Source organism: Panthera pardus, unplaced genomic scaffold (genome assembly GCF_024362965.1).
Source record: "Panthera pardus isolate Hobbes unplaced genomic scaffold, ASM2436296v1 HiC_scaffold_22, whole genome shotgun sequence".
Lineage (NCBI taxonomy): Eukaryota > Metazoa > Chordata > Mammalia > Carnivora > Felidae > Panthera > Panthera pardus.
The window spans coordinates 54,198,115-54,213,714 of record NW_026526788.1 but is presented as its reverse complement, the minus strand read 5'-3'; the positions used below and the strand labels follow the sequence as shown (position 1 = coordinate 54,213,714).

General features: G+C 46.9%; 1 protein-coding gene across 50 annotated transcripts in view; it reads left to right on the top strand.

Annotated features, from left to right (window-relative positions):
• SORBS1 (sorbin and SH3 domain containing 1) overlaps positions 1 to 15,600 on the top strand; it is a 229,060-nt gene that overhangs the window by 127,413 nt on the left and 86,047 nt on the right. For 23 of the 50 annotated variants that reach the window (XM_019445159.2, XM_019445154.2, XM_019445164.2 and 20 more), the window contains 5 exons: positions 3,826 to 3,852; positions 3,968 to 4,080; positions 8,665 to 9,381; positions 10,033 to 10,395; positions 14,080 to 14,224. In XM_019445159.2, the coding sequence (XP_019300704.2) occupies positions 3,826 to 3,852; positions 3,968 to 4,080; positions 8,665 to 9,381; positions 10,033 to 10,395; positions 14,080 to 14,224 (1,365 nt within the window). The remainder of the gene's footprint in view (positions 1 to 3,825; positions 3,853 to 3,967; positions 4,081 to 8,664; positions 9,382 to 10,032; positions 10,396 to 14,079; positions 14,225 to 15,600) is intronic. The other 27 variants (XM_053909756.1, XM_053909755.1, XM_019445178.2 and 24 more) reach the window with 5 other exon arrangements.

Here is a 15,600-nt window from a genome sequence, read left to right as displayed (position 1 = left end):
AATGAGATAAAAGAAAATATCAAGAGGCTGTGGCCACAGGCCAGCAAAGATCATGTATAAAAAACAGAGGAAAATATAAGACAAAATAAATTGTACTTCTCCTGGAAAGGCTCGGTCTCAGCAGGGCTGCAAAACCTACCTAGAATCCAACTTTCCTAAGCCCTCCTCCCCCCTCAGGGGCTCTGAGGTAACATTTATCGAAAGAAGCATTTTGACAGTCTCCTCAACCACGAGCTAATAATTGATGGTTATGTATATAAAATTTCACCTGCCGCACTTGGATACAAATGGCTGTGGGCTGGTGCCGACCTTCAAGGTTCAGAAGACTAGGTAACAGAGGATGACATACATTGGAAATTCAGCCTTCCTTTAGTGAGGAAGAAAGGAATGCCTAGAGAGGTCCTGGAAATTGCCTTTTCTGGGGCAAGGTGAGGGGAACAGTTTTTGTGACTTGAAATGAGAAGAAAAAGTGGGTTGATTTCCATGGATATTACCTTCTCAAAGCTGTTTATCAGATGGCAGATGTCAACAACTCTCATTTCTATGTGTGGGGAAACTTTTTTCCCTTAGTTTTGGATTCCAATTTTACTAATAAGCACATACTGTCTGCCAGGTATTTCCATTAAGTCCTCATGACTCAAAAGAGGTAGATAATACTTCATTTCACAGATGAGGCTGTCCTGTGCTGTGGGATGTGCAGTTAGCAAGGACTCCAGCTAGACAGTTGGATGCCAAAATGATAGTCCCCTTACGACTAGTGCTTTGGAGGGACAGACTCATCTCCGCTGTCCATGATGCATCTGCTTGTCAGTGTCACCTGAATAGAAGCAACTCAACCAAGAACAAAAGAGCAGGCAAAGTAATGTGCCCCCATGTCCGTGTAGAAAGCTCACGTCCTTCATCAGATAGCCCCTCACTCAGAACCTATTGATATTCAGTGTATGTGTAAATCTAATACATTTGACAGAATGGCTTGACAAAGATGGGCTAGAAATAACTTAGGAAGGTGGGACAGTATAAGTTGATGGATACAGGGTTGGGGGGAACCATTATCATATTGTGTTACTTCGTGCTTGAGGGCCTGCCATGTGCAAATAAATCTCTGGGCCAGGAATCTGGATGGATCCAACAGTGAATGTTAAAAATGGTCACTTTTAGGATCCTTCATATGCCTGATCTCTGGATCTTCAGCAACCCTGTGGTGTCCATGGAGTAAGGATCCTATTTGATAGATGAGAAAAAGAAAGTTCAGAATGATTGGCAGCCTGCCCTTGGTCACAGAAGCCAATACATTGAAATAATGTGCATAAAACTCAAATCCTATAAATTCCCCAGCTATGTGGTTGGGAAGAGAAGACAAATACCTGTGAATTATGCATAAGGGAGTAGCAGAAATGTACCCAGCAACCCACTAAAAGAATACATGACAGAAACGTTATAAAAACCTCTGTTTGGGGGGCCCCTGGGTGGCTCAGTCCATTAAGCATTTTGGTTCAGGTCATATCTACAGTTCATGAGCTCAAGCCCTGCATCAGGCTCCATGCTGAGGTTGGAGCCTGCTTAGGATTCTCTCCCTCTCTCTCTGCCCCTTCCCCATTCTCTTTCTCTCTGTCTCTCAATAATAAACTTAAAAAACCCTCTATTTTAGAGGGGAAAAGAAAGCAAAAATGGGTACAAAATAGTTAACAGTTAATGGGAAACAGTTTTCCAGAAAAACGATGTGTTTCAAATGTTCCTTGTATCGTGGTTTTCAAAGTATGGACTGTGGACCGGCAGCCTCAGCATCACCTGGGAAACATGGTAGAAATGTAAGGCTTCACCTCCCATCCACTGAGTCAGAAGCACTGGGGGTCGAGCCCTCCGGTCTGTGCTAACAAGCACGCGGGTGATTCTACTGCAGTTGAACTGCTGTGCAGGGGTGCAAACCATTCGAAACCTTTACCTGATGCTTTGCCTTTTGTTCCCACACCTTTTCTCCCACCTCCTCCCTGGAATGTAGGTGGTTGGAGGGGGGTGGGGGGTTGGTGGCTGTGGGTGGTGGGCAGAGTGCTGCACTAGCTTCGGGATACCCAGGCTGGCTGCTTTGCATTTCCAAGCTGTGTGATGTGGGGCAAGCTGGCCTCTCTTATCCTCGTCCGTGAAGTAGAGTGATCACCCACCTCACAGACTTGCCGTGTACGCTAAATGAAGTACTAGATAGGACAAAAGTGACTAACGGTGTCTGGCCCTTAGATGGTGTTCAGTAACACTGGTAAATCTCAACTTGACATCTGGAAAGCCCACCTCTAGTCCTTGAGGTGGGGCTTGGGTTGTGACAGCTGCTGTATTAGTCCCTCTTTATACCCCTAGAGGGTAAGATAAGAGTAGGCAGGACACGGGGCGCCTGGGTGGCTCAGTGGGTTGAGCATCCGACTTCGGCTCAGGTCATGATCTCACAGCTCGTGGGCTCAAGCCCCACCATCGGGCTCTGTGCCGACAGCTCGGAGCCTGGAGCCTGCTTCAGATTCTGTATCTCCTTCCCTGCCCCTCCCCTGCTCGTGCTCTCTCTCAAAAAATAAATTTTTAAAAGTTATTAAAAAAAAAAGAGTAGGCAGGACATGAAGAAGGAAGTTAAGGGTTTGGCTAGTTCAGGGGGTTGGCACACTATGGCCTGCAGGCCACATCTGGTCCATGCCTATTTTTGTACAAAAAATAGTACAATGGGAAAATGGTTCAAAGGAAAGCACAAGAGGAATAGTATTATATGCATGTGAAATTCTATGAAATTCAAATTTCAGTGTCCACAAATAAAAGTTCTTTGGAATACATCCACACTCATTCATGTACATGTTATCTGTGGCCACTTTTGTGCTAGGATAGCAGGGTTGAATAGCTGCGACTGAGACCATATGGCCCGCAATCCCTAAAATATTTACTGTCTGGCCCTTGATAGAAAAAGGTTGCTGACCTCTGGGCTAGGTGGAGGGTAGAGCATAGAGACGAGGTGATGCGGAAGGTAATGATGATAGCTAGCAAACATTTACTGAGCCCTGGCAGGCACTGTGCTAAGCATTTCTCCTGCATTATGTCACTTAATCCTTATAGCAACACTTAGGAAGCAAGCATATCATTATCCCCACTTTTCAGATGGGAAAATAGGCTTAGAACTTGCTCAGGGTCACAGAGCCCATCGGTGGTGGATCCAGGATTTGAGGTGAGGTCAGGGTGGTAGCCAGCCACAAGGGGACAAGGTTGGCTTGTCACGTGATGAAAACTCAGGGTGATTAGATTTTGAAATGTTTATGTGGCTCATTTAAATGGAAAGAAGGAAAGCAGGCAGAGGAGGAAAAAAAAAAGTCCTTATCACAGCAGATACCTCTGGGCTTAAATCATGCTTTCCCCCTAGCCCCGCTGCCAGTAGCCACAGAAAAAGTGCTTATCTATTTCTCCCTCTCCGGAGTCAGTTAATTAAGCCCAGCCTGCTAATGAGGAGAGGTCATTCAGAGCCCACATCAGGGATGGAGAAGGGGAATGGGAGTTACTAGGGACAGGGCAGGGGAGAGTTCTGTTGCCTTTTTGTCTGTAAAATAAGAATGTCAAGGAACAATTGTTTCTTCATTACTGTGAATGTGAGCCTTGTGTTTTCAAAGGTCAGCGCCTGTGAGCACATCATGGTTTAGAGTGGGTTCCTATGGTAATTAGGCCATCGTGACTGAGGGCATTTTGTGTCAGGCAACGGGGTGCTGGGTTTTCCTCTTTCTCTGCAGTACATGCTTGTTTCCTGCGAGTGTAACCATTTCTGTTTGCCCCTTTCTCTTGTTTTCATCCTTTCTGCACCACACGTAGTTCTGGACTCAGAGAATCCCTCAGCAGGTATGGTTTCTCTTGCATTCTTTCTGCCCCTGCCTTCCACCAGGGACTTAGAGGGGAACCGGGGAGTGTTCCCTGTGAGTGAGGGGTTTCTTTCTTTTTTCCCCCCATCTCTCAGATGAGTGGAGACTCTCTTCCAATGCTGATGCCAATGGAAACGCCCAGCCCTCCTCACTTGCTGCCAAGGGCTACAGAAGTGTGCATCCCAACCTTTCTTCCGACAAGCCCCAGGTAGGCCTGTGCCCACGGGTGGGGTGGGGACTGGTGAGTGGCACCTGTTCTTGAGTCTTTTAGCCTGCGCTCATGACTTCCTGCTTGCCCAGCTGAATAACGGACTGGGATCTGAGCCACACTTTTGGCTAACTGTGGAAAAGTTCTGCAAGGACCAGAGATAGGGGGGAAAAGTTGGGGCTCAAGGACAGCAGAGGATGAGGATGATCTATACCAGGGGATAGGAAGTGTGAGCCCAATGTTTCTAGGTTTGAAATGTATGTGGAAATGTTCTGAAAGAGGGAATGCATTTAGCCCTGAGTAAGGGGGGGAAGAGTCTGAGCCTGGTGGGTTAAAAACTCTGGAATCAAAGAGTACGCTCTTGTGTTTATTGCATTTATTTGCTGTAAGAGTTCCAGCAACTCTAGGCTTACAGATCACGGTCGGGTAGCTGTGGCCAGCCCCGAACCCCGTGGCCCAGAGCAGGCAGACGGACGTCTGAATGGCCGGAACAGCACAGCCTCAACTGCCTCGTGCTGATCTGCTAAAGAACACACCAACCCCTGCCGCAGGCCCCGCACAACTTGGAGAAGGGATCATTTTGGCTTAAGTCTTCCCCCTAAGTTGTTTTCCTGATCTTTCTTCCTTCCTCTCCCTGTCACTACTCTGCCATTTTGATGAAAGAATAGATCCTGTTTTAGTTTAGTTTAGTGAAGAGTGTTTTTTACAGAGGAGTAACATCCATGGGATGGAGCCATCCTTTCTCTTAAAGGACACTGTACTGTTCCAAAAAATGTGGTGGGAGTATGTTCCTCATGTGGTCCCCGTCCCTGGGCCTGCCTTGCGCGAAGGTACTCCCAGAATTCACCAGGAGCCTGGGCATTCCAAATGCCGCCCCGGATCCCACCCCACTTGTCTGATGATCCTCTTGCTCCTGAGGGCATAAAGTTGCACTGGCCTCTGAAATGGAACCAAGTCAGAGAGGACGTCTTCCTTCCTCTCTGCAGACCCTGGCTTTCCAGGCTTAGAGGTGTCGCTGAGCAGCCCCGCTAAACCTTCCCGCCATGCTCGCCTCCCGTAGGCACAGCCATGTGCCCGCAAGGCCACTGGCTAGAACCCGAGCTGCAGGTGTGCCTCATGATGCCCTTATAGGACACAGCTGTCCAGTAAATGACTTGCCATCGATGTTCCATTTCCCGGTGTGTGAGTGCGCTGCCTGTCTCTCAGAGACAGGTTTCTGTCTCTGCAGTCTCAGGCGTGAATAGAGCTGGCTCTGTCTGAGTTAGGAGATGGTGCTGATTAATTCAAGGCAAATGTGGAAGCACATCTTCCTCCCCTATCAGTGACGTAGTTCAAAGGCTAACTCGCTCCTTCCTTTGGCTTCTTAGAGAGTTCTTCTGAAGAGATAATTTTGAGAACGTGAAGTAAATAAAAATTCCTCTTAAATACATTTATTTACTACAGCTTTACTGAGCATTCACTGTGTTCAGATCAAGATGTTAAACATTGCCCTCAAGGAGTTTATAAGGGTGAACTTTATCATAATGGTGAATTTCCTATCATGTCGCCTACAGATAGCATATTTTCTTATTTGTCACTCTCCAAGAATTTTTTTTTTTAACTGGGGTGTCTTAAAGAGAACCTGGCAAATTGCTGATACAGAGGTTTTGTTCTGTATATTCAGTGTACAATTGGCCACCCAACTTTCAAGAACCTTTAGGTCATACATCATTTCTTGGATTTGTTTTCTGAATGCAAGAATGACTTCTTGTCCATAGAGCCATTGCCAGACCTGTAAGTACTATGCTGGCTTAGACAGAACCAAGTCGGGCTGGGCTGGGAACTGCCCCAGCTTAGTTTCAGATGAAGATAGCTCTTAGAGCCCCACAGGCCTGGCATCTGCTTATAAGGAATGAGTTGGGGTCCAGGAGACCCCGGGGCCAGAGGGGAATCCTGTTTTCTGGTGCTCCCAGATGCTGCCTTTCTTTCTGCTGTCCTGGACCTGCTGCTCTCCTCGCCTCTCGTAACGAGGAACCCGGGCTCCCCTCCCTCTGACAGCATCATCGCGGTGGTCTTCACTGGGGGCGGAAATGGGCAGTTTCTGGAACTGTATAAGCTAGGAACATATCTGATTCTTCAAGCAGCTCCATTTCTTCACTGCCCCCACCTTCTACAGGGATGAAGGGAATTTCATTAGTAGCCAGCTAGGCAGGGATGGAAGCTGCCTCTGTAGTTCGTACAGTGTTTACAATAAATCAGAAAGTAGTTCCTTCCATGTAAAATGACAATGCCTATCTCCCTCCTTCTTTGGGACAGGAAGGCCTTTGGCTCAGGGTGAACTGTCAACACTCTGGGGAGGCATCTTCTCTACAGGGTCAAAGCCCTGGGAAGCCTTGTGCCTGATGTCATGCAGCCCTGGCACCTTATATGGCCAAAAGCAGATTAAGTTAAAAACCCACTGAAACCTACTTCTATCTTTGGACAAGAAGAATCACATGTGGGACACTGGAGCTCAAAGTAAAAGTAACTCTGAGCTGAAGTCAAAATTGACTTTTGCTTCTCTCCCTGACAACCACCGCTCCACTCACCCCCAGTCCCTTTGGTGTGTGATGGTTCAAGTGCTTTATTTGTAAAGAGCATTGTTCGGTTTGAAACATGCCCCAACCTCCGGTGTAAGTTCACTGGAACCAAGTATGTCCCAACTGGAGGGTTTTACTCCTGCTAACTACTGAAGAGGGGTCATTCGTTTTGTATTTTTGACTGGTCCACATGGCCTCATTCCACAGGCACTGTCTTGGGCACCCTGTGGAAAGGATAGGCATCAAGTTAACCTAGGATATCCAAATTGTTTCTCCTCAATCCAGGTTATCTGTAGCTTGAAAACTGAGTTTGTTATGAGTTGCTTACTGTTTCTGGGGTTGATCTTCTAATCCAGACTCAAAAAACTTGATTTCTTACCTAGTCACCCTTGTTAGTATCCCTTCCCCTTGCTACCTGCACTCCACAAAAAATAAAAAACAACCCCCAGATAGACCCACACCCTTGCACTCTCCCGGCTTTTGGTCATAACCCATTTGCTAAGTATTGACCAAACTTACTATACTTCACCGGTGCAATTTAGATGATGTTCCGGCTTTCTAGTACTGGGCTGTCTTTGAAGATAGGAACCCGTGAGGAAAATCTAGGTGTCTTAGCTTAGGCTGCTGTAACAAAATCCCATAATCAGGTGTCTTAGACAACACATTTATTTCTCACAGATCTTGAGGCGGGAAGTCCAAAACCAAGGTGCCAGCTGATGTGGTTCCTAGTTAGGGCTCTCTTCCTCGCACATAGACAACCACCTTCTCGCTGTGTCCTAACCTGGTGGGGCAAGAGTGAACTCTAGTCTCTTTTTATAAGGACACTGGTCCCATCATGGGGACCCCACCTTCATAACCCCATCTCCTCTCCTACTCACTCCACTTCCAAACATCATCACTTGGGGCTATGGGTTCATTATATGAACTTTGGGGGACATACACATTTAATCCATAACACAAGGAAAATAAACTTTCCTCATTTTATGGTCTAATTTCCACCGATTGCCAGATGGTTCTCATTGACATGAGGGTCATTCTGGAGATTTACTCCATTTCCTCTGCCCCACTGAGACCCAAGGAGGAGCTAGGGGCTGTATTGAGGGAAAGGGAATGAGATGTGACCTATACCTTCCTCTCAGCCTGGAACCAGAGCTTTGGGCTTAAGCCAGGAGTGTGAGGCTGGGCACCCACTGTGGGATTGTCTGTGCCCGGTGGTGGGCTGGATGGGAGTGGGGAAGGGGCCGGAATTTGAGGAACCAGGCACAGTCCAACTCATTAGGCAAATCAAGTGCTTCATTGCCTGGTCCCTTTGTTCTGTGTGCATCAAAAATGGGAGACTATATGCTTTTAATCTCATGCCTGTCTTCCTTCTCATAATTAGTTCCATCAGATTGTTTCCTCTGAGAAAAGAGCACATGTGGATTCTAAATCCTGAGCATTCTCTTCTTGGTGAGCTTTAATTGGTTACGCTTATGGAATTGAGCACTAAATCTCAGTGATTCAATTAAGACATCTGTCTCCTGTGAACACAAATAAGGACGATTCTTCCAATTCCCTATTTCCTAAGGGAAGAGAATGAAAGACATTCGAGTGCTTCAGTGAACTTAAACTTTTAGAGCTAAGGGCATGGAGAGAAAGATCTTTCAGGAAAGGTGTGGGGGCTCTGGGGCCTCTTGCCCTGGCCGTGAGCCCTCGGGCATCCTTCAGTCCGGAGGGCTAACAAGGGGTGCGGTCAGCCAAGGATGGCTGTCGGAGTGGCTTAGCACGTGGCCGCTCCTGGGCTGAGATGTAAGAGAAGCAGGCCCGCCTGTCCAGGTGAGTATGATTTAGTCCTTGACTTTACCCGGAGGAGAAATGTAGGGATCACAAGGACTCTAAGCTCAGGGTTTGCTTAAAGACATGTCAAGAATTGTTTTTCTTCCGATCATGTTACGCTATTTCTAATGGTCATCCTTCTTTCCATTTCCCATCCTCTTTCTTTCTTTGTTCCCCATTTTGATACTTTCTCTTGAAAATCATGCTGAAGGTTCTCTCTCCCCCTCGGCCTCCTCTCCCTAAAGGGGACCGCTTTGCATGGCAGCCCCCCACCATCCACAGTACCTCCAAGGACTCCCTCTACCTGAGCTCACCCAAGCCTTACGTCCCCCTCAGCACCCCCAGCCAACAGAGCCCCTCACGACCCCAGCCCGTCTCCATCTCCCTGGCAGCCAGATGCGCTGCCAAAGGCGTGGTGCGTCCTGGGCCCTTGCTTCCTGGTTCCACGTTCCCCAGTGCTTCCTCCCAACCCCGGCACCACTGTGTGGCCACCAGGACGGTTTATAGTGAGAATGTGAGCTCTAACCCACGTCATAAGGCAGTTGGGAATAAAAAGGTCAGCAGCTTATATGTACCTTGTTTATCCAATAACATTTGCCGGGTGGCAGCGCAAAGCTCCTCTTGTGTTGCACCTGACCCAGCCACGGGCACTCCCTTGGAAGCTGCAGGCGCTCGCGCACAGGCTCCCAGCCTTGTCTCCCACGCGGCCGGCACGGGAAAGCCACCCTCTGCTCCTCCTGGCCCTCCCAAGCTATTCTTTGACATCCGTAAAGATGCCACCGTCCGGGGCGAGAGTCCTTCCCTGTGCACTCGGCCTCCGTTCCCGGACGCGGTGAGACCACCTGTGCTAGGCCCCCAGCTTTCCTCTGCTCCCGAAAACCGGAAGAGAAAAGAACCTTACCTTTTGCAGCCGTGTTATCCAGCCAAGGCAAGGAATTAGACATGTGTGTGTGTCTTCTACACCATCTCTTTCGAAACTCCTGCAAAGCAGCTCCCTTGTTTTCTGGGCTGCCCTCCCCTCCCTTTCCTCGTCTACACCGCTGCAGCTTGAATCCCGAATTCTTCTCTCTAAACACCTCGGCACAGTCCTCTCTGTCCCCCTCTCTCTTTTCTGGTAATATGTAAGTATGCTGGAGTGTGGGATCCATAGACTAACAACATGGTGAGATATGGAATGTTTATGTCTTTTCACAAGGTGCCAAAGAAATTGTATTGACTCCCAAGCTTTCGGGCTCTGCAAGCAGTTTGGGGGCTAAACACAGCCTGCCTGCCTGTTCTGTTGTTCTCTGTCTCTGTCTCTGTCTCTGTCTCTGTCTCTGTCTCTCTCTCTCTCTCTCAAGTGTTAAAAGGATTCAAAAATAGAAGGATGGAGAGTAAACTTGGATGGGGTTCCCTCTGTGTCACGGAGTGTCAGGAGGCCAGCTGGCTAGTACGGACGGTCTCATGTACTCTGGAGAACGGGCACCGATTAAATATTTCTCAGAGTACATCACTGCATGTCCAGTCTCAACTGTTTAAATATGGAATTCCTTCTTCCCTGCCGTGCCCCTTTACGTAACGACCCCCTTATTTCCTACAGGATGCCACTCTCTCCAGTTCAGCCCAGCCTGAGATAATAGTTGTCCCTCTCTACCTGGTTAATACTGACAGAGGGCAAGAAGGCACTGCCAGAACTCCAGCATCTCTGGGGCCTCTTGGCCCCCCAAGCCCGGCGACCGCCCCTGCCGGCTCACCTCTGACCTTCCCGACCCTAGATGATTTCATTCCCCCTCGTCTGCAGAGGCGACCCCACCACAGCCAGCCGGCCAGTGCTTCTGGCCCCCACCCCCCCGTTAGCCAGACCCCGCCATCCTTCTCACCACCTCCTCCGCTGGTCCCTCCGGTACCGGAGGACCTCCGCAGAGCCTCGGAGCCTGACCTCACGGGAGCTGTTTCAAGTACCGTAAGCTTGCTGGAACCCCCTCCTCAAAGCCTTCCTGAATGTCTGCTCCTGGCAGCGAAAAACCCCTTTCTCACTGAAGTGCTAAGTTCTGAGGGAAGTGTCCACCGCCACTGTGCTTGTGTGGTGACTGTTTGCTTTCCCCGGAGTGCATGCCTCCCGCGCGTGTTCATGGTTCTCCTGCAGCTGCTCACAGACCCCTCACGTCCCTCTTCCTGTCTGTCTTATTCGGAATGCGCATCTTCCTGAAAGAACTCCGTTTCCCTCAGAGAACCTCTGTGGCCTTTCCTTTGGCTCGCGATGCTCTTGAGAGGCCAAGCAGATGTGGTGTTGGAGAGCTGAGGAGCCATGTGGGAAAGCCGATGGCCAATGGCCGGCAGGTTCCCCACCAGGGAACAGTGAGCCTCCAGGGCTTTTGTTGATTTAGCAAGTAAACAAACTCTTTTATATGCAGCGATGGCAGAGAATGGTTAAAAAAGAGAGAGAGAATGGAGTTTAATGGAGCAAATGGATCTAAAAGCCTTGCACAAACGTTGGGAGTTGGGACCGTTTTCTCCAAAGGCGTATAATTGCTGGGGCCCCTGACTGGAGGCTCCCAGGGGCCTTTGTGACACAACGTTGCTCCAGGAGTCGTGTGAAGGTAAAGAGCCCTGATACCTCAGGCCCCATCCTGTGAGGGACGAGTCCCCATTGTAGGTAGGAAAGCCCAAGTGGAAAAGCTGAATCAGGGTACCCAGTCTTTTCTCTCCTCAGGAGCTCTGGGAATCAAGAGAATCTGTGAGAACCTCAGAGTGAATTGTGAGATGGGGATGCATGGATCTACTCACAGGCCTGTGGGGTACAGTAGGACCAAGTATGTTAAACTTCTGTTATAGTGCTTCCCATGGAGAGAGCACTCAACTGTCAGCTACGTTGCCGAGGACTTGCCCTAGCAAGTGGGGGCCAGAGTTCTTAAAAGTAAGCTAGTGGCTAATTAGTTAACAGTTAATGAGCTCCTGCCGTGTTCTAGGCATCCTGCTAGATTCCATAGGTACAACTATGAACAGCGTGCAGCCCTTGCTTTCAAAGGGGTTTTTTGTGGATAGCATATTGGTTCTCAAGCTTAGCACACATGAGATTACCTAAGAGGCAAGGAAGCTGGTTTAAATTGTCAATTCTAGATTATACTCCTAGAGTCCTGGAATAGGTCTGCAGAGGGGCCTAGGGCTCTGATTTGATCAGGCACATCCCAGGGGTTCTGTTGCTGAGGGTCCTCGGACCACAGTGGGTCCTGTAATTGGCTGATGAAGGTAAATGTTCAGTAACATCCCTGTGGCTCATTGAAGCCCTGTGGCTTCAGTCTACATGACTGGCATCAGGAGATGCCAAAAGCAGGAGAACTTTTTGGCTTATAGGAGAATTTATAGCCAGATATCAGGCACCCCAAAGCTGGGAATGGCTTCATCCTGGTCTAGGACTTCTTCTCAGATCTCTAGATGCAACACAATGCAGTTAGGTCAGGACTCAACTGAACATGGCCCAGGGTCTTTAGATGTCCTTCTAGCTTTGAGCTTTGCAGCTCAAACCTGTTGGAGGAAAATGCTAGACTGTTCCTAATGCACTCCCCTCACCCCAGTGCAGCTTACAGGTGAATTGAGAAGCTGCTCTTGTTATAGGTGGTATCGATATTCTTCCCTCTGGCACAGAATATTTCTTCTTGAGCAGCATATAAAGTGAGATATTTTTAGTGTCCTGGTATACAATTGTGAGTAGTTTTGTTGTATACTCTCAAATTTATCACCTTTATAGATCTAGATTTTTGTACTGAATTTTGTTTCAGGTATGCCAGGACAGATTAGTTAGGAGTTTCCTCGATTTCTCAAACCTGACTGATCAGTCTGATAAAGACTTGCAGGGGAGACTTCAGTTGGCCTGAGAACTTCTGGTTTGGCCCCAGGTAACAGGTGAAAAAGGAAACCGCTTGGGATCCTCTACTGAATGAGAATTGTCGAGAAGAACAGGAGCCCCTAGGGATGGTGGCCAAGCCACAAGTTGATATTTGCTCAGTTTCTGCAGCTATTTAAGAGTAAGAGGGAAGAAGAAAATTCATGTTAATTGATCCACATTCTTTTAGTCAATAGCCATTTTTGTGATGTTCCAGAAATAAGCCTCGTGGCACAGAATAATATTTGTGTAATACTAATGTTCAGGTGATCCATCCAGACACCACAGTAGGCATTTATACTTTAAAGAGCCATATGCATGATTTTTTTTGGTGTGTTTCTTGGGTGCATTATGGCCGAATTTTCATGAGTGTGTCATTTATCTTTATTAAATCACTTAGGAAGCAAATTAAGAGCAGAGTAATTTTTTTCTATTTTACAAATGAAAAAAAAATGGAGATGAAGCACTTTTGAACAAGATCATATTGTGCCTCTCGAGTCTTGGAAAGATTTTGTTCACTAAACTGAGCTGTTGCTCATAACTAACAGCTGCAACGTCAGGGCACTTTCCGAAGATTTGGAATGACCAAGCCAGTGTGATCCAGGAAGCCCCTACTGTGTGTCAGGAGCTGTCCCTGGTCCTGACACACTCTCTCTTGATGCTCACATGTTCTCTTGCTGCAGAAGTTGTTCAGAAACACCTTTGCTATTGGATGGCTCCAGTCATTCAGGTGGCATTTACCGAGCACCTACTGTCTGCAGGGTGTTGTGCTAGGTGCAGGCTGGGTGGGGCAAAAAAGAGGAAGGGAGGCATGGCTTTTGTCCTATGGGCACTTACAGAGAAGCTGATCTCTGGAGCATACTAATTGCTTTGAGCCATACTTTCATCTGGAGAGTAACGATCAAAGTCTTGTTTTTCGAACCCTTTTAAGAATGATGTTCTGGCTAGAGGTCTGCAAATTCCAAAATAGAAACTTGGCAAGATTTATAGATGTGATAGAGGAAACTGCCTACATATCCTTACTGCATTTCGAGGTCTTATTTTCCTGTCTTTAAGAAAGACTGGCATTATTCCCATCATGCAAATTATAACGTTAGTAGTAATGGGTTTATTGGTTTTTAGACCTCAGGTTTTTGAAGTCAGGATTTTCATAAGTCTTTACGACTTCAGAGATCTCTGTCACTCAACACTGCAGTGAAAAACAATGTCAGGATAGGACCGGAAAATATCCCAATCTCAGAAACAAATGCTAGTGAAGTTGTTGAGTGATGCAAATAATAAGAGTAGCTTTCTAAGAGTACCGATACTTAACTCCTCCTCATTCTTACATCGATGGCTCCTTGTGCTCGCATTGTCTCATGTTTCTTTAGACAAGTGTACTAAACTTTCCTGATTTTTCCCTTAAACCAGCTCTTGTTCTCCGATCACATTTGGAATTGCATGAGTCTTGCATGTTGTTCTACTTTGTTTTGAATTTCCTTTTTCAGTAACCGGATTGATCCACAGTTATTACCAGGTGAAAATAATGAATGATGTGGCTGAGAATTCCAGTAACACTCACCTTCCCTCTCTACCCTTACTAACACCAACAAAGAGACTAAGCATTCCAGCTTATACTTCTAACTGGAATTAGTGATGTCTCATTGATTACATTTCTTTCTGTAATTAAGGTCCTTGTAAAGCTTTAAATTTCTGCTTTTTAAAAAGCATCAACATTAGGTTTCATGTACTTACAGTTGGTTACAGTGTTTGTTTTCTTTTCAGGATTCAGGCCCTCTACTGAATGAAGTTTCTTCATCCCATGCTGGAACGGATTCCCAAATCTCTGCACCAGTTAGCAAACCATCATCTGCCTACCCCTCTACGACAATTGTCAATCCTACTATTGTGCTCTTGCAACACAATCGAGGTAAGAGAGCTTCAGAGAACCCCTCCCCCAGCTCACTGGCATCAACATAGCTGTTCTGTGACTTCAGGGGCAAGAATTCTGCCATTCCACAGAAATTTTCATAAACCCCATCCTTCTCCGAGGTCATCTGCCCTAGTCTTCTCCCTCCTGTGACCCACAGGGTAGACCACAGCAGGGAGGTAGGCCCCTGATTTGGCATGATGTTGGGCATCTGCGTAAGTAAGCTGGTGTAGTATGTGTTCCACACGTTGGGTGTTCACAGTTGCCTTCAGATGATTCCACCAAAAAGAAAGAAAAGACAGAAGGGAAAAAGTCTGTGCGCCTTAACTCTTCATCATGAGATACCAAATCAGAGCTTCGCCTAGAAAATCTGGGTACAGTAATACTTCTTGTAATAAGTCATGTAGTTCTTTGACATCATGAATTTTCTAGAAAGCAAAATTTTGAGTACCAAAACTTAAAAACAAAAGAAAGCATAATGGGTGGAAACCTTTCTAAAATGTCAAACATGTTTTGGGGCCTCTAAAACAGGCTACTGGACTTTCTCTTTGTGACTCACCGGCCTTGATTCTTGCCAGCAGTTAATGCTCTTGGCTGTCATTCAGTGCACCCTCTGGGGACATGAGGCTCACGTGGCCCCTTAGAGCTCTGCTGCGGGTTTCCATGTGTGTTTTCTATAGTTTCTCGTACTGCTTCTGGTTGGCCCTTCCCCTTCTCTGAAGGGGCATCTTACGTGAAGCCGAAGTGCTCTGAGGTAATAATTGTATATGTCGACCTTTCTGCTTTAAAACTTCAGAAGATGATGCTAAGTAAAGTCCCACGTTTTAACTTGTTGGAATTCAATAGAGGAATAAGCTTCCCCTTCACAAAAATCCTTTGCAGTGTGAAGTTGTGAAGCTGTTTCCTAGTGCAGAAAGGGCTGTCTAGTCTGAGTTTCATAGAACATGGAATGTTAATTATTTTATTCAGAGCTCAAAGCTGGGCACCCAGTCTTCCTTTTCTCAACTCCCTACTTGCCTGCTGCTCGCCCCATCCCCCACATAACTTGGATGAGAATGGAACTGGAGTCTATTTTTAATTGTTTTCCATGTTAAATGGAGTTTTCTGTTTCCTGCTTCTAACTTGTAAAACAGATGAATGAAACATTTTTTCTCACTTAAAATCTTCCCACTTGAATCTTAAGTAGTTATTTTAGTTATTTTATTTTTTTTTTCATTATGTGTGGCCTCCAGATTAACTGTCCTCCATGAATCTGTGTTCTTCCAAAGGTGATAAGGGTCCCAACCCCCACCCTAAACTATATAAAAGACCCCATTCTCCTTTCAGCAGGGTCATACCCCCTACTGGCAATGGCTTTCTCTGCCCAGACACTGTCC